We start from the raw sequence: 25,279 nt of genomic DNA, 5'->3' as shown, positions 1-25,279 counted from the left end.
CGACGTCCACAGGTGGGGGTTGTGCTTACAGCCCAACACCGTGCAGGAAGTTTGGCATTTGCCAGAGAACACCAAGATTGGCAAATTCGCCACTGGCGCCCTGTGCTCTTCACAGATGAAAGCAGGTTCACACTGAGCACATGACAGACGTGACAGAGTCTGGAGACGCCGTGGAGAACGTTCAGCTGCCTGCAACATCCTCCAGCATGACCGGTTTGGCGGTGGGTCAGTCATGGTGTGGGGTGGCATTTCTTTGGGGGGCTGCACAGCCCTCCATGTGCTCGCCAGAGGTAGCCTGACTGCCATTAGGTACCGAGATGAGATCCTCAGACCCCTTGTGAGACCATATGCTGGTGTGGTTGGCCCTGGGCTCCTCCAAATGCAAGACAATGCTAGACCTCATGTGGCTGGAGTGTGTCAGCAGTTCCTGCAAGAGGAAGGCATTGATGCTATGGACTGGCCCGCCCGTTCCCCAGACCTGAATCCAATTGAGCACATCTGGGACATCATGTCTCGCTCCATCCACCAACGCCACGTTGCACCACAGACTGTCCAGGAGTTGGCGGATGCTTTAGTCCAGGTCTGGGAGGAGATCCCTCAGGAGACCATCCGCCACCTCATCAGGAGCATGTCCAGGTGTTGTAGGGAGGTCATACCGGCACGTGGAGGCCACACACACTACTGAGCCTCATTTTGACTTGTTTTAAGGACATTATCAAAGTTGGATCAGCCTGTAGTGTGGTTTTCCACTTTAATTTTGAGTGTGACTCCAAATCCAGACCTCCATGGGTTGATAAATTAGATTTCCATTGATTATTTTTGTGTGATTTTGTTGTCAGCACATTCAACTATGTAAAGAAAAAAGTATTTAATAAGATTATTTCTTTCATTCAGATCTAGGATGTGTTGTTTAAGTGTTCCCTTTATTTTTTTGAGCAGTATATTATCAGGGCACGGCAGAGAACAGGGAGAGCTCTGCAGTGATGATTTATGACATTTGAATGTGCATTAGATGGCAACAAGATCATATTGTACAGCAATTTCATCAGGTAACATGAATACAAAGCGGTGGTTAGAACAGGATGGGAGGCCAAGAGTCTGTGTAACAGTCTGTGCCACGGTTGGGTAAACAAGCAAGTTCATAGTCAACAAAGCATGCAGGAGTCATAAGGCAAATAGCATAAAGCACAAGAAAACAATATAACAGCTTGTGGCTAGCCATTGTAAGTTCAGAGTCACTCACCCCAACAGTGCGTGTGTGCTGGAGCTGAGCGAAAGCTCGGGAGAGAGGGGGGAGTGTGGTGGGGGTACCTGTACCAGACAGGGAGACAGGCCAGGGCAGACGATGAACAGATCATCAGGTGGCATCTAAGCAGCAGTGCAGCAGGCAACGGGAGTAGGTGTCACACCCACTTTGGAGAAGCTTTTTTCCGGAGGCAGATTCCTTGTAGAAAATGCCAGGGGATGGTCTCTGAACAGCGGGAGGGAGCTTCAAATGCCTCTGGATTTGGGTGGGGTAGGCTGTGAGACTCTCCTGCCATTGTTGGGCTCAAAGGCTTTGACACCTGTCACTTCACACCACAGTGCTAATTGAAGTTGTATCTGTTCTGTCCTAGCAAGCTTGGTAGCTTATGGACTGCCCTCTTCAATTCAAACCACAGGTTGTTAATGGGATTCAAGATCGCCATTTGCTTCCAATGGTCATGGTGCCCTTGTTAAGGTCTACAGCATCAAGAACTTTAGTACCAGGACATTTTAGCCAAAAACCCGGTTGCCTCTGCCAGGAAGCTGACACTTCAGTGGCCACAAGTGGATCTTCCAGCAAGACAAATAACCCCAAGCACTAATCAAAATCCACAAAGTGGTTAATTGACCACATATGTATTTATTTTACCTTTAACTAGGCAAGTCAGTTAAGAACAAATTCTTATTTTCAATGACAGCCTAGGAACAGTGGGTTAACTGCCTTGTTCAGGGACAGATTTGTACCTTGTCAGCTCGGGGATTCAAACTTGCAACCTTTCGGTTACTAGCCCAACGCTCTAACCACTCAATCATTTTTAGAATTGTTTTTTTTTACTTGTTGAACAAAATCTATTTTTCTGAGCAATGTATTTCCCAATTTTATACTATCTTTTTTGCTCATCTTTATCAAGGGTGCCAATAATGTTGGACCTGACTGTGTTTGGTTAATAAAAGGACTAGACATGAATTCTGTGTATTTTATTAAGGTCACTTTCTCCCTCTGTCTCCTTATCCTCTCTCTCTCTTTCTCTCTCAGGTGCGAGGATAGCCGAGTACTCCCAGCTGTATGACCAGGTGATGTTTAAAGACCCTCCAGGTCAGGGCTCCAGCAGCCCGGGCCCTCCTGGCTCGCACCATGCCCACCCAGGGCTGGCCTCCTCCCCATCCCTGCCTGAGACCTGCTCCTCCCTGGGCCTAGGGCTTGAGGATGACTGGCTCCTCTCCACCTACAGCAACGGGGAGCTGGCCAGCTTTGTGTCGGAGATACGGTCCTCCACCCCCCAGAGCAGGCTCACAGCAGCCTGCTCCGTCCCCACCCTAAAGATCCTACCTCCCTCCCCAGAGACCTCACCCACCCAGCGGTGGAGCTCTTGTGTCTCCGCCCCCAGTGAGAATGAGGAGCATGTGTACAGTTCTATTAAACGACACACCTCCTTTAACTCCGCCTCCTCATCCTCGTCCTCCTCTAAACCACCTACCAGCCGCTGCCAGTCTATCTGCTCACTGGGCGACCGGCAGCAGGAGAAGGAGAATGACCTTACCGGGTCCAACCGTGGCCCGGCTGTGGTCCAGAGTTCCTCAGAGAGACTCCATGGTCTCAGTAGTCTGGGCCGGGCCGGTCGGCAGAGCAGTCTCCCAGAGCGGTCCAGTTGCGGTCACGGTCACTCTGACCTCACCCTGCAAGACGGTCAGCAGGTGGTGGTCCTGAACCGTGCCTCTGCACTGAGCATGCTCACAGCCACCCAGAACTACCTGGCCAACTTCAAGGACAAGGGAGACGATGATGACGACGATTACGTGGAGATCCGCTCTGAGGATGAGAGTGAGCGGGATCAGGACTGCTCTGGGCAGCGTAACAACGGTGGTGGTGGTGGCTCCAGAGGGCCAGCCCAGACCCAGAGTCTGCCCTGCACCCCGTCGAGGTCCTCCTGTGGGCTGACGGACCGGGAGCGTCTGCAGGAGTACCTCTGGGCGGAGCAGCCGGCACAGCAGAACCAGCCCAACATCGTCCAGTCACTCAGAGAGAAGTTCCAATGCCTCAGCTCCAGTAGCTTCGCCTGAGTTGCCATGACCACCCATAACACACCACCATATGAACATACTAGTAGATGTAGTTTAAGCAGGTCTGTAGCTTTGCCTGTCTCATCATAACAACAAATAACACTAAACAGCTGGAGTTTTGTTGACAAGGAATGACACACTAAATGGTAAATTCAACACACTACTGTACGCACAACACTACACACGACACAGGTCTTTAGCTTTGCCAGAGTCTTCAGGACAAAAAAGTTCCAATATGCATTTTTGCCTGATTCACCGGTACAACGTCACACGCTACATGCAATACTGCAGCTTTGCCAAAGTCACATGGTCAAATTTCAACATATCACAAAACAACATGCCAAATACTGCACTTGAGTAGTCATGGCAACATACATGTACAGGAACATATTAGTACTACAGAGGCACTCCACCGCCACAGCACTTCCTTACAATCTTCCATGTCAAGCAGATTGACTTCCGTATCTATTTTAGATAAGTTGAAATATAACTATGAAACGGTCAAAGTTATCATTTTAGCAAACTGTGGATGATACTGCTGAGTACAACAGTGTGGCAAGTGGCGCAGAGTGTATGGACTTAACAATTTAAAGGGAAGCATACAGACCATCTTTTAGAGATGGTGGAAATGAGTATTCCATATACTGTACAGATATTTCTGCTAATTTCTGTTATAAATAGTAAGAAATAGATAACTATCCATTAATTCTAACCGTTCCCCCTTCAACAAAAATACTGACATCCCAAAAATGTAATCTGGTACACTGCTGCAGTCTGCTAGCATCTCTTGATGAGGAAATGGCACTGGCTGAATTTGAGTTATGTTGCTGTAATTTGCTCTTTTGAACACCATGTCATTTTAGTTAACCACCTAATTAAGGTTTTCAACCTTTGTTTGAGTTACTTTTTAAAGGTTGTTTTAGCGTATTTGACTTCCTATAGCTGAGCTTACCCCTTATCAGAGGGATGATCCTATGTGACTAGTTGTCAGTGGTACTGTTTTAACTGTGCATAATACAGTGACAACCAATTTAACACAATCTGTGCAAGCAGCTTAATGAATTTGCAATTAGCTCAGGATTATAGGCTAGGTATGGACAGTTTATCAGCAATAATATAAAGAGGATCCACATGCCTTTTTAAACATGGAGCCTCCACACATAGAACCTTGCTGTTCATTAGGTTGAGTATATTTTACATTGGGCTGTGGTGATGTAAAGCAGTAGATAGCCTATACCAGTCTTAATATAATGATTGGGTTTTCTCAACCTGCTCAAACGCCTTGGTTATGACTAGGGGATCACGCTTTAAACAGAAAAATCTTAAAATCAAGAGAAAAGTGTGCTGATATTCAATAAGCAGCCGCGATAGGAGTTATCTATTTATTTTGAATCTGTGCGTCTGAAAATGGTAATAAGTATATTTTAGTCTTCTGCATACACTACGTAGGTTGAGTGGCATAGTGCATCTTAATAGGAAGAACCTAAAATGTTATTTTATCTTATTCATTTTAAAACGTTGTTTCTAAGAGGGACCATGGAGGAGAGCGTTGAATGAGTGCAGTACTGTGTTTTGATGTACATTTCTCTTCAACCTCACAGAATTTCGGGTCAGATTTTTTGTTTATTTCATGGGACACCCCTCACCTACTGATCAGCACCCCACCCCTCCCACTCCCTTTCTAAACACGTTATGCCTGAATATCATCCAATCATCCTGATTCATTACAATATTCACAATAATGTCATGTTAGGATAGATTGTCACATACATTGAGTTTACTTTTTGTTTTAACTCGGACGTCACTTTACAGTTTCAGTAGTGAGGATCCACACTTATTGAGAATTTGTCTCATGTTTGATCTCATCAACGTCTCCAACTTACAATGTCTTGTTTATTTACAACAACAAAAAACTATTCTTGACCCCCACACATCGCTATTATGAAACGCCACAGCCAGTTTGTAAATTAGAATAATAACGTTTATTTATTAAAAGGTTGGCTTCTTGATGAATTTCGGGACACTAGGATAAAATTTGGTTCATTTGTTTACTGTGAATGTTACAAAAAAACGTAGTTTTGTTTTACGCACTGTTTGATTATATTTTCCTTATCAAAATAATAAATGAAAAGTTGGAATGCACAATATCATGGCCTACTGTTCATATCAATGTAAATGTATCCAAAACAACTTAAAAATATGAAGTATGTTTCTTTTATTCATTGTATATTTTGTTTCTCGTGTTTCACTGGTGGGGATTGTCAACCTTCATTGAAATTGAATTGACTCTTGCACTTTTAATTATTATTTTTTTTTTACATTTGATTTGTAAACACTTTGTAAAGATGTACATTTTAGGAGAGTTATTCTTGTATGCCATAGGTTTGCTATATGATGATTTCATGTTTAAGTTAAGTGTACTGTAATTTTTTTAAACTGCTAGTTGGCATTGCTCGATAAAACAAATGTATTTGAGGTAATAAATAAAAGACAATGTGGATTTCCGTGACTTGTTGAACAATTATTCACTGATCAAATACACTTGTGAGCTACCCATGACTGAAAAACCCATGATGGATAATATAAATTCATACACCAGGTTGCATGAGAGCTATTCAGAGCATCAACTGACCAATGATATAGACATCCATATAGGCCTAAGCAATACAGTAAAACAAGTCAGTAAACAAAGACTACTGTTAGCTGAGAGAACTACAGATTGTATAAAAATTACAGCTGGTTATGTTGTGCCTCATTAGGGTTTTAGGATGAGTTCAAAGTGGATGAACCCCCCTGCAGAATCAACTGATATAGAAAACTTACTGGTGACTTGCTGTACTTGTTTTTGGTATGGAAAATGCTTGAGACTACAAGAAAGTGCTACAACACCTACCAAAGTGAGCTGCTACATTTTTTTCTAATTTAACCTTTATTTAACTAGGCAAGTCAGTTAAGAACAAATTCTTATTTACAATGACGGCCTACCTATCTCAGCCAAACCCGGACCACTTGTGCGCCGCCCTATGGGACTCCCAATCACAGCTAGATGTGATACAGCCTAGATTTGAACCAGGGACTAGTGACACCTCTTGCACTGAGATGCATTGCCGTAGAATGCTGTGCCACTTGAGAACACAAGACTGTCATTACTTCTAGTTAAATAAAGGTTAAATAAAACATTCTAGGCTACTGATTACAAATCAAATGCATCACTATTATTTAACAATTACAACAACAATTGCACAGCAATCGCCACCAACACTATAAGTGCGCTGTGAAGACCTTGGACAAATGGACAATTGAACAAGCTCTCCCTCAGTCTTTAAAATAGGATTTGACAGTTCTCTGTTCAACAAATTGATAACATCTGTGGCATCAGTGGTCCAAAGTGAGTGTCATATGCACAGCCAACCAGTAGGGGGCACCCGCCGACCATGAGCAAGACACCCACAAAAAGGAACAAGGATCTTTGAATGCTGGGAAATGTATTTCATCATATAGCAGTTGAATTAAAAAGTGATAAATGTATATCGCTATATACAGTATTACGCATACATTGGTTTCGTAATGAAAATTATTTTTGTCTGATGCCATTTTTTTTTTTTAAGTTTAATCTTCTGGAACGTTCTCGTCTATTCTCGGTTCTTAATCTTTACCCAGAAGCCCAGGTTCCCCACCGGTTTACCCATAGTTCATTACTTCGTTTCCTTTCTTCTGTCTCTTTAGCTTGTCCAAGATGTCGTTAATGGATGGAGCGTTAAACGTGTTCGGCACGAGAACGACCGGCGAGTCCGTTCGTTCTCAAAATGGTGAGCTATTTTGTTATCGCTTGTGTCGCAGTTTATGCCATTGGTGTTTTAATCGGTGTCTGCGGGAGAGTGGCAGACGGAGTTCAGTGGTTAGCTAACTAGCACTCCGCAGCACGTGCGGGGAAAAAAATATGCGTCGTTTCGCCTCCCTTTTCCTAAACTTGCAAGATATATAACGTTAATCATCTAGCTACCTAAGCATATTGTGTTGCCCACATTCGTATAAAAACATGTATAATAAATCAATATTAACTACATTATCTAACAGTATATTATAGTTAATTCGTGCTAGTTAGGCTTGCTAAGTTGCTATATTAGCTAGCTAACGTTAGCTTACTAATACGCATATGTCATTGGTGTTAGGGAGTCGCTAACGTTAGTTATTGACTTGCAAACGCAGTTAGCTAGCTAACGCTACCAGCTACCTATCCCTGTGCGCAACATAATTTTCCCCCAAAAAATAGTTCCTAGGCGTTTCCCATTTTTCAGTACCGTTCATTAATCCATCCCAGAATGAACGGCTATGCTAATGGGAGAGAGAGAACACTGTCATTGTCTTGACGGAGCGGCTGGCTTCGTCCACCCCTCCTAATAGAACTGACAGAACAATTTCTATCAGTTTGAACAGTTTCGGAATTGTGCTATTGTTTCTAGATTGATAAAATTAATTGTTGGTAGTTATTTGTAATAGTTAGCTAGCTAATACCAGAGCTAGTGTAACGTTAGATACTTTTTGTGGCAAGGGAATAAGCTTTGATTGTGTACCCACGTCTCTTCTGCAGTCATGGCCGCATCATCCATTGCCAACATCGTCAAGAGTTCCCTTGGCCCTGTCGGGCTGGACAAGATGTTGGTGGATGACATCGGGGTAAATACTTGTGGCCAATTATAGTCACCGCCATCAGTCTCATTGGATATGGCCTGTGTACCATTCAGATTGACGGAAGAAGTTCTTACAAATGCTCTAATGTTTAGGACGTGACTATCACCAACGATGGGGCTACCATCCTGAAGCTGCTGGAGGTGGAGCACCCAGCAGCCAAGGTGCTGTGTGAACTGGCTGAGCTGCAAGACAAGGAGGTTGGGGATGGGACAACTTCAGTGGTGAGTACTTCAACAGCTGCTAAGAACAGAGGTCAAGGGAAAGGAGCTGTGGCCACTGACCAGAATGTTGTCTGATATATTCCTACCTGAAAGACTCTTTTAAAATGTTAGATTTCAATTTGATCAAGTAAACATAATTGGTGGAGGTTGGCCTGAACCTGCCTATTCACACTAATGGTTCAAATTACCTGCTTCCTGTTTTTAGTACCGCCCATCTGCCTCCTTTACAGATGTTCGGCTATGCTAACAGGATAGAGAGACTGTCCGTCATTGTCTGAAGGGGTTGGACGGCCTCCATTCTGCCACCTCTATATGAAATAACGGCACATTTATATATAAAAAAAAATTGATCTTATTCATTAAATTATCGTCCCTGGCTTATTCATATCGTTCTTTCCTTTGTTTTCAAGGTGATCATTGCAGCAGAGCTGCTGAAGAGCGCAGATGAACTGGTGAAGCAGAAGATCCATCCCACTTCAGTCATCAGTGGATACCGCCTGGCCTGCAAGTAAGAATCTTGCCACAGTCTATCCAATTGTTTTGAATATTATCAGCCTTTTGAGATCCTTTTTCCCCTCCACTCCTGGTTCATTACTTTGTTTACAAGTACAGGGTTGTTTGCTTTTGTGTTGCCTGTTAACTTCTATGGGCTAGGTGGGACACACTATCAACAGCCAGTGAAATAGCATAGTGCGAAATACAAAACAGCAGAAATCTCATAATTTCATTTTCTCAAACAATCAACTATTTTACACCATTTTAAAGATAAACTTCTCGTTAATTGTCCGATTTCAAAAAGGCTTTACGGCGAAAGCATAAAATTAGATTATGTTAGGACATAAACTTCACAAGAAAAACCACACAGCCATTTTCCAAGCAAGGACATGCATCACAAAAACCAAAAATACAGCTAAAATATTCACTAACCTTTTATCTTCATCAGATGGCACTCATAGGACTTCATGTTACACAATACATGTATGTTTTCCTCAATAAAGTTCATATTTATATCCAAAAACCCAATTTTACATTGGCGAGTGATGTTCAGAAAATGTATTCCCACCAAAACTTCCGGTGAATGAGCACATCAATTAACAAAAATACTCATCATAAACGTTGATAAAATTTACAACAGTTATTGAAAGAATTATAGATATACTTCTTAATGCAACCGATGTGTCAGGTTTTAAAATAGCTTTACGGAGAAAGCACATTTTTCAATATTCTGAGTACATAGCTCAACCATCAAAGCAAGCTATACAGATACCCGCCAAGTTCTGGGGTCAGCTAAACTCCGAATTAGTATTATAAATATTCTATTACCTTTGCTGATCTTCGTCAGAATGCACTCCCAGGACTCCTACTTCCACAAGAAATGTTATTTTTGTTCGAAATACTCCATATTTATGTCCAAATACCTCCGTTTTGATTGTGCGTTCAGATCACTATTCTAAGGCGTGAGCGTAAATCCAGACACAAAGTCAAATAGTTCCATTACCGTTCGTAGAAACATGTCAAACGTTGTTTAGAATCAATCCTTAGGGTCTTTTTAACATAAAACGTCGATAATATTCCAACCGGACAATAGCGTATTATTACAGAGGAAAAAGGAGCAGCGCGCCAAACGTGCCCGCGCAGTAAACTCACTGGTCCCAGGCAGTCCACTCATTGACTGAGCTCTTATTTTCTGCCCAGTAACAGAAGGATGAAACTTGTTTCTAAAGGCTGTTGACAGCCAATGGAAGCCTTAGGAAGTGCAACGTGACCCCACAGACACTGTAATTTTGATAGGGATTCAAAAGAACTACAATTCTCAGATTTCCCACTTCCATGTTGGATTTTTGTCAGGTTTTTGCCTGCCATATGAGTTCTGTTATACTCATAGACATCCTTCTAACAGTTTTAGAAACTTCAGTGTTTTCTATCCAAATCTACTAATAATATGCAAATATTTGACTCTGGGCTCGAGTATTAGGCAGTTTACTCTGGGCACACTTTTCATCTGAAAATGAAAATACTGCCCCCTATACCTTAAAAAGTTAACTGTCTCCAGAATGAATGTGTCAACCAAAGCATAAATTAACTCTAGTGGTTGTTTTGGAAGGAGTCACCGCTTGTTTCTTTCAATAAGAACGTCTTCAATAACACACAACTGTAGCTAGCAATTATAGCACTAATGCGTAAACAAGTTGGGGGTTGACGAGAGCGGTGTTTCTGTGGATAGTGGAAGGTTATTTGTTGCTATTGACAGATCTGATTGATTCTAATCTTCTGAAAGTTCTCCAATACAAGGCTGAATAAAGCTGAACTGTGAAATTCCTGGTTCTGTAAACAGAGCTCTTAATTTAAGGATCGGCCCCTTTAAAAAAAAGTTGTATTTTTTTTTTTTGCCAAAGATAACACCCAAATCTAACTGCCTGTAGCTTAGAACCTGAAGCAAGAATATGCATATTCTTGATACTATTTGGAAGGAAACACTTTGAAGTTTGTGGAAATGTGAAATGAATGTAGGAGAATATAACACATCTGGTAAAAGATGATACAAAGAAAAAACATGTGATATCATATTTTTTTTCTTCATCTTTGAAATGCAAGTGAAAGGACATATCACTTTGGAATCTAGGTGCAGTTTAGTTTTTGGCTACTAGATGGCAGCAGTTTTAGACTGATCCAATGAACCATTGCATTGCTGTTCAAAATGTTGTATCAAGTCTGCCCAAATGTGCTGAACACAGCAGGGGTTCAAACTGTAGAACCCAGTTCCTACATTTGAATATAAAATGGATTTTATCAAACAAAACTATGCTACATTTTATCTATGGTACCCTCAGGATGACTGAAAGTTGATTTACCTTCAGAGGTGAATGTATCAAACCAGTTGACGTGATAAGTTTCTTGTTTTTGTGCACTCTCCTCAAATAATAGCATGGTATTTTTTCGCTGTAATAGCTACTGTAAATTTAACAGTGCAGTTAGATTAACAAGAATTTAAGCTTTCTGCCCTCATAAGACATGTATGTCCTGGGAAATGTTCTTGTTACTTACGTCATGCTAATCACATTAGCGCACGTTAGCTAACTAGCACTACGGACACCCTGTTCCCATAGAGGTTAACATATCTTTCATTCCCACCAGGGAGGCAGTACGCTACATCAATGAGAACCTGACCATCGCAACAGATGACCTGGGAAGGGAGTGTCTGGTCAACGCAGCCAAGACCTCCATGTCCTCCAAGATTATCGGAGTGTATCCTTTCTTCCTGCTCACTGACTAACATGAAACCTCCCCTTCCTATGTACAGTACCAGTCAAAAGTTTGGTCATCTACTCATTCAAGGGTTTTTGTTTATTTTTACTATTTTCGACGTTGTAGAATAATATTGAAGACATCCAAACTATGAAATAACACATATGGAATCATGTAGTAACCAAAAAAGTGTTAAACAAAAATATATATTATTCTTCAAAGTAGCCACCTTTTGCCTTGACAGCTTTGCACACTTTTGGCATCCTCTCACTGTATATGTCATTTGCTATAAAGGATCGCATAAGTAGGGCTGGGAATTGCTCACGATAAGATGTTATCCCAGTACTTGGATGCGGATATGATATGTATTGCAATTCTCACGATTTGTATTCCAAACATATAGATCAGTGTGTTGGCTGAAGAGACGAGAGCATAAAATAAGTTTTGATCAATCATGAAAATAAGTGCAGGAAACATGTTGGTTTACTCTCAAGATACCACAATTTTGACTTCGATACCAGGTTTAGTATCACAATATTTGATCCCAAAACAATACAACCATTTTTTTTGTATTAACCTGTCACAGAATGGCACTTGATCCAGACAGAACCACCCAGCTATTGCTCTGTTCAGTCATTGGTTGTCTGAGTTTGATGTCATTACATTTGGGAATAGTTTTTTCACTTTTTAGGCAGCCATGTATGCATTAATTGAATCAATTGTACAATCATCTAACACCTAAAACAACGGTAATGTATTTGAATGGTAAATCTCTATTGATAAACTGGGTAAATTAAGTTTCTTCACAATACAGGTCAATGCATATTATTCAATAGGGGTGAGTAATTGAGCTTGTTTTAGTTGATTTCATGGGGCTACAGATGACAAACAATCCCTTCCATTCGGGACTTATTTTATTGGCAACTGCTAAGAATATATTTTATTTTAAGAGAAGCAATCTCTTATGAAAGTGTGTGCGCTGTCTCTAAGAAATGTGACTTCATTCATGAGGCAGAATTTGGCTATGGAATCTAGTGGAAACCAGACGAAGTGAATGGGTTTTGGTGGCAAGGGAGACTACGTGAATTAATACACATTTTTGGTGACAGTCTGCTTTGAAATCAGCATTTTTTTTGTGTGTGATAGTTACCATATTATCACAAAGTACTAGGGTAGTGAATTGATGTTTGCTTCAGCTGTAAGCTGGCAAGGAAATTTGGCCTACAATTAAAGCTGGAAGCTACCCGTATCAAGTCTATTCACAATGTGTTTTGTCGTGTGTGTATATGTTATCCCTAGTTTCTGTGATGACAAGCAAGTGTAGAGAATAATTTTATCATCTAAACTGCTATGAAATGTATTTTCATAACTAAAAATATTGTTTGAAGCTGGTATGCAAAAACTAAACTTAAGAACGGGAAGCATAGAAGTGGCCCACATGGAACAGATCTACCACTTCTTAGACTTCCTTTCAATGAGAGTGACAGATTTATAACTCACGTTTCTATGTGCATTTGGTCAGGTCGCCCAAAAAGTTACATATTGTAGTTTTAAAAAGATGATGAGCAAGCTATAGGATAAAAAAAAAACTGAGTTTGGTACAGCCGACTAACGCTATCTAGCAACAACAAACATTTTTTACAAATTGATAGTTGGAGTCAAAGTATCGACTAATACCGTCCAAAATAATTTTGCGACACGTAACTATTTTATTTCTAATAATTATATGGTGTCTTGAGCTTCATGTCCTGGTAGCTTTGGTTGAGTTTCTGGCAGAGTAGATGCCTAGGCATTGCATCAACCAATGGTTGCATGCCACGTCATCTACTGTGCAATCATGCATCAGATTGCTATATATGTGGTTAGCTGATATGTTAACCTGTCTGGGGTATGTGGGACGATTTCGTCCCACCTACGTAACAGCTACTGAAATTCCAGTGGCGCGATTTTTGAATCGTTAGAAATACTATTACTTCAATTTCTCAAACATATGACTATTTTACAGCTATTTAAAGACAAGAATCTCGTTAATCTAACCCCACTGTCCGATTTCAAAAAGGCTTTACAACGAAAGCAAAACATTAGATTATGTCAGCAGAGTGCCCAGCCAGAAAAAATCAGACAGCCATTTTTCAAGCTAGCATATCATGTCACATAAACCCAAACCACAGCTAAATGCAGCACTAACCTTTGATGATCTTCATCAGATGACACACCTAGGACATTGTGTTATACAATACATGCATGTCTGTTCAATCAAGTTCATATTTATATCAAAAAACAGCTTTTTGCATTAGCATGTGACGTTCAGAAAACGCATAACCCCCGGCAAACTTCCGTTGAATTTACTAACAGTTTGCTAAATTACTCACGATAAACGTTCACAAAAAGCATAACAATCATTTTAAGAATTATAGATACATTACTCCTCTATGCACTCGATATGTCCGATTTTTAAAATAGCTTTTCGGATGAAGCACATTTTGCAATAATCTAAGTACATAGCCCGGCATTACAGGGCTAGCTATTTAGATACCCACCCAGGTCAGCCTCCACCAAAATCACATTTCCTATAAGAAAAATGTTCTTACCTTGCTTGTTCTTCATCAGAATACACTGCCAGGACTTCTACTTCAATAACAAATGTAGGTTTGGTCCCAAATAATCCATCGTTATATCCAAACAGCGACGTTTTGTTCGTGAGTTCTAGAATGCTTCTTCCCGGTCTCGCGCATGGCGCATTGGCGTGTCAAAAATGTCTAAATATTCCATTACCGTACTTCGAAGCATGTCAACCGCTGTTTAAAACCAATTTTTATGCCATTTATGTCGTAGAGAAGTGATAATATTCCGACCGGGAGTATGCATTGAGCCTAAACAGCCGAATAAAATTTCTCCTCAGAAGCGACTCATGCACGCGCATCATTCAAAGGTCCTCTGAGCATCCACTTACAAAAGGCGATAATCTGTTTCAACCTGAGGCTCCCTCGTAAACCTTCAGTTATTTCGCGGGCTCTGAGAGCCTATTGGAGCCCTGGGAATTGTCACGTTACAGCTAAGATCCTTACTTTTCAATAAAAAGATGCAAGACGCACGACTCCTTGTCAGACAGGGTACTTCCTGCTTGAAACCTTGTCAGGTTTTTGCCTGCCATAGGAGTTCTGTTATACTCACAGACACCATTCAAACAGTTTTAGAAAATTCAGAGTGTTTTCTATCCAAACCTGAACAATAATATGCATATTCTAGCTTCTGAGTTGGTGTAGGAGGCAGTTAAAAATGGGAACATATTTTTCCAAAATTCTCAATACTGCCCCCTAGCCCAGACAGGTTAACCTATCCAGGCTTCGTAGGATCTGGCATGCGTCTGCAATGTAGTCCGGCAGGAACTACCATTGAAAGCTGTGAAATTCTACTTCCATCCTATAGAAAAGCTTGAATCCTTGACCGGTGACCCCCTCAGTGATGCAGACTTCTTTGCCAACATGGTGGTGGACGCTACTCTGGCAGTGAAGTTTGTGGATCAGAAGGGTGTGGCGAGGTACCCCATCAACTCGGTTAACGTGCTCAAAGCCCATGGACGCAGCCAGAAGGAGAGCTATCTGGTCAATGGATACGCACTCAATTGCACTGTAGGGTCTCAAGGTACAGGTGTAAAACATTGTTGATGGTGTCTGCGCCAATTCCATAATAGTACAACCATGAAATGACCATCTGATGCAATTGACAGACTCCCATTTAAATTTGCTGCTATGCTTGTTCTTGTTGCGTATGCAGTGATACGCGTGGGAGACAGAAAGCTGGCTTTGAGAAGTAATGGTTGCAGTGCTTCTTGTATGAACTGTGGCACTATTTTTCTGGCCACACATGCCACCATGACTAGATTTGCTTGTTAGGCAGATTTATAATATAAAGATCTCGTGTTATTGAATGTTTTTATTGTAGTAGGTTAATCCTTCCTTGGGACATGTTCAGTAGTAGGCTAATATTGCAGATGGAAATGTCATGAATAGAGCAGCTGACATGATTCCTCACTCTCTGTCAGAGGCAGGTTTGCTCTATGTAAAATAGATTTCCATCTGTACATTTCACATACCCTGATCAGCAAGGGGAATCAGTTATTGTGTGGGGATAGGTTTATCTTGACCAGGGTTAAGATTCTGTCTTGTTCAATTGTCTGCTAAATGACTGGGTCTGCCCCCCCCCCCCGTAGGCATGGTGAAGCGTTTGACCAACGCCAAGGTGGCGTGTCTGGACTTCAGCCTGCAGAAGACCAAGATGAAGATGGGAGTCCAGGTCCTCATCAATGACCCAGAGAAACTAGACCAGATCAGACAGAGGTGTGTTGGACATGCCACACAGAGGCTATTTGTACGAGACCTACTGTTTTAAAATCGTCTTGCCACATGCATGACAATGTAAGACTATTCCCATTTAAATTTGCTGCTATACTTGTTCAGTGGTGTTAGCAGTGATACGCGTGGGAGAAATAATTCTGCCCCAGAGTTCAGGCTGCAGCTCTTCCCTGAGCTGTAATACGACTACTTTGGGCTGGACAACAGTTATTTTCTAAAGACAGGGTGATTTGTTCATGTCATCATGGCTTGTTGAGACATACACAGGGTTTATACAAGAGCCACACAATGTCTTCATGTTGATTTTGCTGTTCCAGGGAGTCTGACATCACCAAAGAGAGGATTCAGAAGATTCTGGCGTCTGGTGCTAACGTCATCCTGACAACTGGGGGCATCGACGACATGTGCCTCAAGTACTTTGTGGACGTGGGAGCCATGGCTATCAGGAGGGTCCTCAAGCGGGACCTCAAACGCATCGCCAAGGCAACGGGAGGTAAGCTACAGGTTATGTTTACCTTTTGATAAATGTGTCATAACCGTTCAGGTCAACACAAGTTCTAAAACTGTTCTCTTTTTCAGTGAGTGATTGAAACTATTTTCTGAAAGCAACCATGTTTGTTTCCAGTTAACTTGTTACCCATAATTGAGTAGTTCTGTTTGTCCCTCAGCCACCATCTGCCCATCCCTGTCTAACCTGGAGGGAGAGGAGACGTTTGAGACAGCCATGTTGGGCCACTGTGAGGAGGTGGTGCAGGAGCGTGTGTGTGACGATGAGCTCATCCTGGTCAAAAAGTAAGAACGAACTGAAGTCGTCTTATTCTCATCTACAGTCATTTTGTGCTCATGTACAACCTTCTTACATATCTTTACCAATGTTTTGCTTTAGCACATAATTTATTTGTAACATTCTGTTCTTTTTTCTCTCCTTATCCCTTGTTACTATTCACATCTCCATCTTTTCCTTTTCTCCTCCTTCCTCTTCCCCTCTCTCCCTCTGTTCTTCTTAGTACCAAGGCCCGTACCTGCGCCTCCATCATCCTGCGTGGGGCCAATGACTTCATGTGTGATGAGATGGAGCGGTCCCTGCATGATGCTCTGTGTGTGGTTAAGAGGGTGCTGGAGTCCAAGTCTGTTGTACCAGGAGGTGGTGCTGTGGAGGCAGCCCTGTCCATCTACCTCGAGAACTATGCCACTAGTATGGTAAGGAAATAAACCTGGGAATCACTGCTTCCTTATCTCTGTCCTGATTGTCTAGATGGGATCAGAGGTATTGTTTCTTTTGAAGCCCATCAAGTTTCATGTCTTGTTTCCATCTGGGAAAAGCCTTGTTTTTTGGGGGGAAATTTAAGATGTGAAGTGTACTAAATGATTGGGGGGGGGGGTGTGTCTATTGTTTTGTGTGATCTGTGAATGTCTTGTCCATTCTCAGGGTTCTCGTGAGCAGCTGGCTATAGCAGAGTTTGCCCGCTCCCTCCTGGTCATTCCCAAGACCCTGGCTGTGAACGCTGCTCAGGACTCTACTGACCTGGTCGCCAAGCTCCGAGCCTTCCACAACGAGGCCCAGGTCAACCCCGAACGCAAAAACCTCAAATGGTCAGTGTGCTACATCACTAGATATGAATTTCAACATGCGTGTTCGTGTTGATGCCATTAAGTGAATGTTATTTTTTTTTAGATGCCATTGAGCTTGAGACCCATTTGATCAAGTTTTACTACAAGGATGCATAACATTCCCATTTTAAATTTGCTGCTATACCTGATCAGTGGTGTATGCAGTGATACGCGTGGGAGAAAGCATGCTGGCCCAGAGTGGAGACTGCAGTTTTTCCCCTGAGCTGTAATGCCACTACTCTGGCCTGGACATTTTTAACGTCACAATGGTTTGCGCATTCTGCGTTGGTATCAGTTCATCACACCTTAACATGTTGTGAACCCAATGAGCTTCAGTTGTAGAAGTGCCTGCAGTTCAGCAGTTTTCAATGCAGTAGCTCTGCATCCCAGCTTTCAAACCCTGTTCCTGGGGAGCTACCCTCCTGAAGGGTTTTGTTCCAACCCCAGTTGGAACTAACCTGATTCAGATTATCAACCAGCTCATTATTAGTCTGGTGCACTAGATTAGGGTTGGTAGCTCTCCAGGAACGGGGTTGGAGCCCAGCTCTACATTGGTGTGGCTGTGACATATGTGTTTCTCATCTTTTCCCCTGAAGGATTGGTCTGGACCTGGTGAATGGTAAACCCAGGGACAACAAGCAGGCTGGTGTGTACGAGCCCACCATGGTGAAGACCAAGAGCCTCAAGTTCGCCACAGAGGCTGCCATCACTATCCTCCGTATCGATGACCTCATCAAGTTGTTCCCAGACCAGAAGGAGGGTGGTCCTTCGTACCAGGACGCCGTTGCATCAGGACAGATGGACGGGTAGACATTCCTGTAACTGGTTCCAGTTCTGGAATCTGCCCTGGGTTTCTTAGATGCAAAATGTGGTTCTGGTCTGCTTGGCTTTCTCTGTATTTATACATATAAGCTCTTGGCTGTTCTGTCATAGGTTGTGCACTTTGCTTGTTCCCATGTGGTAACCTGTTAATCTGGGAACTGTAACTGATTCTGTTGGACACTCACGAATAAACCCTGATGGTCTATTATTCTGGTCTGTATTGTCATAAGTTTGTTTTATGTAGTCGTCATAGCAAATCAAACTATACATAATTTTGAAAAAGCACAAGTTCAGTTCATCTATTCTATATTGGAAAGTGGACAGGTAAATAGTACATTCATACCTACAACAGGATACACTAAAGTACTGCAAGCTTACTGTCTCAGGGCACTTGTATATTTAAGAAAGGCTGCTGTCTTAAACCACACGTTCTACAGTTCATAGAGCATTAAGGTACATTGCTGTCATTCCGTGAGAGAAAAAACAGGACAAATAGGAATGTTGGAAGGCTGAATTCTCATTAGGTTGGGTGTGAACAAGTCCAGTCATGTAAATCTTTGTTTAGCAGTTGAGTTATTTGATGGAAAGAAGACTAGCATATGTTGCCCATTTACTAGGTTCACACAGGCAGAAAGACTTTTGCTTCAAAACCTTATGTTCCAATACATATGCTATGGAAAATGAAGGACCAGTATTGGATGGTGCACAATAGAGACCTTTGATGCTTTCCTCACCTAATTGCATTCACAAATCACAATTTTCAGCGAAGTGACAAATGAATTACCAATCTAATACAACCACCATTCACACTACTCTGAAACAAGTTGTGTAATAAAGCATTCCAAATGTTCCCTTTAGGACCAATAAGGTGATCCTGAATGCAGCATCACTGTACTTGTATTCAGTCACACCCTTTCTACACACATGGCAATGCCCATCCCTCCTCCAATGCAGAGAGAAGCCACACCCCTCTGACCCCCAGTCCTCTGGAGCGCGTGCAGTAGGGTCACCAGAACCCGGCAGCCAGACATGCCTATGGGGTGTCCCAGGGAGATGGCACCCCCACTCACATTCACCTGCATAGGGGAGAGACCAAAGATGTGGTGGAATTCAACTGTTTGCCCTAAACAATAGTGTTTAAATAATGGTTCATCAAGTTACCTTATCTGGGTTGAGTCCAAGCTCTTTCACTACAGCGATGGACTGGGCAGCGAATGCTTCATTTATCTCAAACAGGTCCACTTGATCCAGCTGCCAACCGGCCTTCGCAACCTGGTAACGAATCAGTGAAAACTCTTTAAAATGAGAAGGATTATACACTACAGTCATACTAGAGTTATACACATCTGAACATTTGCTAACTGGTCTCTGATTGGTTCTCACCGCTTTCCTAATGGCTGGGATAGGCCCAGTTCCCATGATTGCCGGGTCGAGACCGGCTTGAGCCCAGGAGGTGATTCTGGCCATTGGCTTGAGGCCTCGCTTCTGAGCTTCTGATTGGCTCATTAGAACAGTTGCTGCAACTCCATCATTTATACCTGAGGGAATACATGGCAATTAATATAACACAAAAAAAGTTTGGCGGTATGCAACTCTTGTGTATCCCACCTGAAACATTTCAAGGTCATGACCATGTAGAATCTAGATCACTATGCCAGGAGAAACAGCAGACAAAATAATGTAATTGGAATGGTCAACTGGTAACCTTTGTCGTGGAAAATCGTCTTAAGAACATAATACTCTTACAAGAACTTGTGAATTCAATATAGACTTTAATACAGAGTAACAGAGCCGAGCCCCTCCATGAAATAGACAATTCTCATATTACAGAGTCCTATCTTTATAGGATTCTGTCTTTGCATAATGTATAGAGTCCCCTCCCTCTATATGAAAATAGCTTCCCTTGACCGTTCTTTACCATTATCTCTCCATATCAGTTGTTGCTTGTTAACGCCCACATCTGACCGCTGTATAGGTTATAATGCTAGCAGGGCCTCCTCATGTGGTACAAAAATAATGCATGCAGTGTATGCTCATCCTTTCCTCTGTACTTCTTTGTCTGGCTATCTTGAGTATTTGGGGCCCTTTCTGCATAACTCAAGTCTGGTTGTCAGGTCGCTATGCCTCCCACCGTGGCCTGTTGCTCTATCAGAACCAGATGTCTTCTTCTCTTCCTATAGCCAAAATATTTATGTTCTTTCCCCTTCAGCACAACTGCTTATCTCCCACACCTTCCAAAGGCTAATTGAGTTGAGATCAGTGACATCACCGTACGTCAAGGATGAGTGCCCCCTGCGTACCTGATGCGTTGCCGGGGGTGACGGTGCCGCTGCCGTCCTTTAGGAAGCAGGGCCTGAGTTTAGTCATGGCTTCCATGTTGCTGCCATGGCGAGGAAACTCATCTGCTTTCACCTCCACTGGGCCTGAGGAGAGCAGAATGTTACAATATAGTTCATGAAACATCTACATTTTGTAATAATCATTTAATAAAGCAGAGAAATAATAGGTGTTGGTCATCTAATTCACTTCTAAGGAATGGTGGTTAGCAATATAAGAAACATTGGGTCATACACCTAGCAGTAAGTGATTTGAGCACACGAGGTCTCAGGGGGTTCATAAACAAGCACAACAGATTCCTTGCCTTTTCTGGACGGCACCATGACCGGAACAATCTCCTGATCGAAATGTCCTGCTTTCTGGGCAGCCTCGGTCCTGTTCTGGGATTGGGCGGCAAACTGGTCCTGAGCCTCGCGACTCACACCCCACTGCTTAGCCACATTCTCAGCTACATCCAGAAAATGAAGACAACATTCTCTACTGGATGAAGACACCCCAATGTTCCTCCTTATTGAACTGAAAAATATCAGTACATTTTGTAATGGGAATATTTAAGATGAATAAAGTTCATATTCAGTTAAGAGTCATTAACACAATGTTTAGCATATTTTCCTTTCTGTAATACACCTGATTTCCAGTGTTCTGTTTGTGACAGGTTGATGGTCACTAGACCATGAATTAAACTCATATCTGTTGATAGTGATTGGCGCCAGACGGGAGGTACAAGGACACAAGGACACCGATTCTGTGAAACACTGATTCTGTAGCAGCTGACAACATCAATGTATTTTGACTTCCTACAAGCCTCTCGGTCTGGTGTTAAGGTAACACTTGCTACTGTCTGATTAGAATATAAAGGGCCTGTCTCCAAAAGGTGCAACCGGATTGATATGTGATTGATATCAGCGACTGCTCTCCTTTTGTTTCACCTGGAAACTCCCATTACACATTGATATCAATAACTCTGACTCTGGTCCCCTGACCTGTGATGCCCATGTGGTAGCAGTGGAAAGCATCAGTCAGTCCATCAGCGATGATAGAATCCTGCATGGTGGTGTCGCCCATCTTTACTCCAGCCCGCATCTGCACTGTGTGGGGAGCCTGGGAGTCAAAGGGGAAAGAGTAATCGCAGATTAATGGGGACATTTGGTAGAATGGTATTGATTTCACCCCATCTTTCTCTCACTTACACCCCCCTCCCTCTCCATCATCTCTCATATCCCTCCTTCTCCCCCCATGCCTGCTCCCTCCATCTTACCCGGCTCATGCTCTCCATGCCTCCAGCCACCACCACGGTTGACTCTCCAGTCTGGATGGACTGAACGCCCAGACACACTGCCTTCAGCCCAGATCCACACACCATCTGGCAGCTCCAGGCAGGCACTGGGTAGGGGATGCCTGCCGCAACGCTGGCCTGTCGGGCTGGGTTCTGCCCATGACCTAGGGAGGAGAGAAGAGCAGAGGAAAGGATTGGGAGCGTGAGAAGCAAATGATTGCAAGAGAGATATCAGAGGCTTACAATGGCTAGTACACTAGTTCACTAGCCCTCACCCTCCGATCCAACAGGTCCCAGACGTGCTCAATGGGATTGAGATCTGGGCTCTTCGCTGGCCATGGCAGAACACTGACATTCCTGTCTTGCCGGAAATCACACACAGAATGAGCAGTATGGCTGGTGGCATTGTCATGCTGGAGGGTCATGTCAGGATGAGCCTGCAGGAAGGGTACCACATGAGGGAGGAGGATGTCTTCCCTGTAACGCACAGCTTTGAGATTGCCTGCAATGACAACAAGCTCAGTCCGATGATGCTGTGACACACCGCCCCAGACCATGACGGACCCTCCACCTCCAAATCGATCCCACTCCAGAGTACAGGCCTCGGTGTAACGCTCATTCCTTCAACGATAAAAGCGAATCCAACCATCACCCCTGGTGAGACAAAACCGTGACTCGTCAGTTTAGAGCACTTTTTGCCAGTCCTGTCTGGTCCAGCGACGGTGGGTTTGTGCACATAGGCGACGTTGTTGCTGGTGATGTCTGGTGAGGACGTGTCTTACAACAGGCCTACAAGCCCTCAGTCCAGCCCCTCTCAGCCTATTGCGGACAGTCTGAGCACTGATGGAGCGATTGTGCGTTCCTAGTGTAACTCGGACAGTTGTTGTTGCCATCCTGTACCTATCCCGCAGGTGTGATGTTCGGATGTACCGATCCTGTGCAGTTGTTGTTACACGTGGTCTGCCACTGCGAGGATGATCAGCTGTCCGTCCTGTCTCCCTGTAGCACTGTCTTAGGCGTCTCACAGTACGGACATTGCAATTTATTGCCCATCCAATACATCTGCAGTCCTCATGCCTCCTTGCAGCATGCCTCCCTGCTCATCACGCAGATGAGCAGGGACCCTGGGCATCTTTCTTTTGGTGTTTTTCAGAGTCAGTAAAAAGGCCTCTTTAGTGTCCTAAGTTTTCATAACTGTGACCTTAATTGCCTACCGTTTGTAAGCTGTTAGTGTCTTAACGACCGTTCCACAGGTGCATGTTCATTAATTGTTTATGGTTCATTGAACAAGCATGGGAAACAGTGTTTAAACCCTTTACAATGAAGATCTGTGAAGTTATTTGGATTTTTACAAATTATCTTTGAAAGACAGGGTCCTGAAAAAGGGACGTTTAGAACCCCTGGGGGTACTTGGCCCATCCACAGGGGGTAATTGAGAAGACTCATGAGACCATAGACTTACTGGGAAGATGTACATGAGGGGGTACTTTAGAGGAACTCCGGGCAGAGCTAAATTCCATTGGTGGTACAGTAACCGAAAAAGTTTGGGAACCACTGCACTAGTTCACATGACACAGCATTGTTGTTATGAATATTACTTAATTCTGCCCTTTCAAACTAATTACATTTTTTAAATGTGTCATTTAGGAGACACTCTTATCCAGAGCAATTTACAGTAGTGAGAGTATACATTTTTGTACTTTATCATACTGGTCCCCTGTGGCAATCGAACCCACAACCCTGGCGCTGCAAGCACCATGCTCTACCAACTGAGCTACATGGGACTATTAACTAAGTAGCTAGCAGGTCAGCGCTGATAAGCAGCTATAATAAACGGACAGGGTTCCATTCCAGGTGTTCTTCACCTGCTGTCAGAACATGCCCCATGATGACTTCAGACACTGCCTCGGGCTTCAGGTTGGCTCTCTTCAGGACATCCTTGATCACCACAGAGCACAGATCTTGGAGGGGCACGGTTGACAGAGAACCATTGAAAGACCCTGTGAAACAGGAGAATAAAGTTGTGAGAACTAACGTTATATTCAGTATCCACAAAAAGAGCAGGGCATTGATTGCTTTATAACGGGTAGCTGGGTTTTGAGAAATGCACTTGGCCATTGGTACTGATTCCATGGTGTGACAGCACTCTCCCACTGCATTACATCAGACAACAAGATAACAGACATTACCATCAACAAATGTATTGATTGATTCAAGGTTGCAAAGACACGTCCAACTAAAATACGCCCAACCCCATCCAGCCTATCGCCAATACTGTAGCTGCAGGTCCATGGTACTATGACCAACAGCCAATCGCTGTTTCGAGAATCTGGGCAGAGGGTGAGGCAACCAATCAAGCTTCAGTATAAGCGAATCCATTGAAAATCCTCGTCAGGAGGTAGCTCGCGATAATGAACGACAGTAATGGTCTGTTCAATTCATAGGTTCAATAACATTAAAACATATTGTTGAACAAATAAGAACATTGTCAAAACCAGGACTGGAAATATGTGCACGATCGTTCAAGGAACGTCAGCATCGCTACAAAACCAATCTCGTGTGATAAGGAATGCAACAAATAAATATACATACAGGCAATTCTTATTGATACAGGTAGCCAGCTATGTTGAAAAATATTGCCTTAGTGTGGAATCAGACAGATTCAGTACTTATTTACCAATGGGGGTCCTTGCAGCAGAAACGATGACAACAGACTCAGTGTTCATATTGACAGCTAGTTGGTAATCCTTCAGATTTCACTGTGTGCTGCTCGGTCTCTTGTGTCTTCCGTGTTAGTGGCCGGGTTGCTATCTGTCTGAAACACTGAACTTGTAAATGGACTCAAGCATGTTGATTCATTTTAATGACAAAAGAGATCCTCCTTCGGCAACCAGTACGAAGATCCCTGGCAGTAGCAGGGACATATATTTGACGAAAGCACCACCCAATGGCTAGGAGGACTTCAGACATGATCTTGGCAGCCACACAAGCTGTGAAGCAATGTCTGTCTATAGCTCAGTCTGTACACCATGCTGGCATCAATGGCGTACCACACACCCCCTGATGCCAGCATGGTGTACAGACAGACATTGCTTTCCCCAGAGAGCATATGCTCACGTCATAAACCATGGCAAAACAAATTAATATTACAGGAAATTAGCTGTAAAAATGCAACATTTTCTCTTAGCCTCATGGCAAAATGTGTAGAATAGCAGGAAATTTGTTTTAAAAATGCTAAAATCTCAGCCACATGGCAATTTTTTTAGAATAGCTATAAAACTGCACATTTTTCTCTTCGCTCCATAACAAAATGTGTAAAATTGTAGGAACTTAGCTGTAGCTTCTCTGCTTCCCTACAATTCAGGAAAGAGTGTACGAAACATTATGAACACCTACGCTTTCCATGACCAGGT

General features: G+C 42.9%; 3 protein-coding genes and 1 non-coding gene across 6 annotated transcripts in view; 3 read left to right on the top strand and 1 right to left on the bottom strand.

The window, feature by feature from the left end:
- Nucleotides 1–5,815, top strand: part of LOC115175843 (pleckstrin homology domain-containing family G member 1) — a 118,024-nt gene extending 112,209 nt beyond the window's left edge. For all 3 annotated transcript variants that reach the window (XM_029735440.1, XM_029735613.1, XM_029735528.1), the window contains exon 17: nucleotides 2,282–5,815. In XM_029735440.1, coding sequence (XP_029591300.1) covers nucleotides 2,282–3,306 — 1,025 coding nt within the window. In that variant the 3' untranslated portion in view covers nucleotides 3,307–5,815. The remainder of the gene's footprint in view (nucleotides 1–2,281) is intronic.
- Nucleotides 5,816–6,977: 1,162 nt separating this feature from the next.
- On the top strand, nucleotides 6,978–18,459 carry tcp1 (t-complex 1). Its single transcript, XM_029735198.1, has 12 exons — nucleotides 6,978–7,115; nucleotides 7,898–7,983; nucleotides 8,091–8,219; nucleotides 8,630–8,727; nucleotides 11,355–11,465; nucleotides 14,929–15,110; nucleotides 15,679–15,805; nucleotides 16,138–16,313; nucleotides 16,489–16,612; nucleotides 16,828–17,020; nucleotides 17,250–17,413; nucleotides 18,028–18,459. The coding sequence occupies exons 1-12, from the start codon at nucleotides 7,043–7,045 to the stop codon at nucleotides 18,239–18,241; spliced, it is 1,677 nt and encodes a 558-aa protein (XP_029591058.1). The 5' UTR covers nucleotides 6,978–7,042; the 3' UTR covers nucleotides 18,242–18,459.
- Nucleotides 7,590–7,730, top strand: LOC115147548 (small nucleolar RNA SNORA29). The gene has a single exon (XR_003866391.1). It is a non-coding gene; the product is annotated as a small nucleolar RNA SNORA29 (small nucleolar RNA).
- An 83-nt stretch (nucleotides 18,460–18,542) lies between the features above and the next one.
- acat2 (acetyl-CoA acetyltransferase 2) lies at nucleotides 18,543–24,788 on the bottom strand. The gene is made up of 9 exons (XM_029735327.1): nucleotides 24,544–24,788; nucleotides 23,732–23,866; nucleotides 21,849–22,030; nucleotides 21,574–21,691; nucleotides 20,895–21,038; nucleotides 20,554–20,676; nucleotides 19,637–19,791; nucleotides 19,415–19,525; nucleotides 18,543–19,329 (listed from the first exon to the last, which is right to left on the bottom strand). Exons 1-9 carry the CDS (start codon nucleotides 24,590–24,592, stop codon nucleotides 19,159–19,161), a joined length of 1,188 nt encoding a protein of 395 aa, XP_029591187.1. The 5' UTR covers nucleotides 24,593–24,788; the 3' UTR covers nucleotides 18,543–19,158.
- Between the last annotated feature and the right edge of the window lie 491 nt (nucleotides 24,789–25,279).

The sequence above is a fragment of the Salmo trutta genome, chromosome 1 (genome assembly GCF_901001165.1).
Source record: "Salmo trutta chromosome 1, fSalTru1.1, whole genome shotgun sequence".
NCBI lineage: Eukaryota > Metazoa > Chordata > Actinopteri > Salmoniformes > Salmonidae > Salmo > Salmo trutta.
The sequence above is the reverse complement of the archived record's forward strand: the minus strand, read 5'-3'. Positions and strand labels throughout refer to the sequence as shown.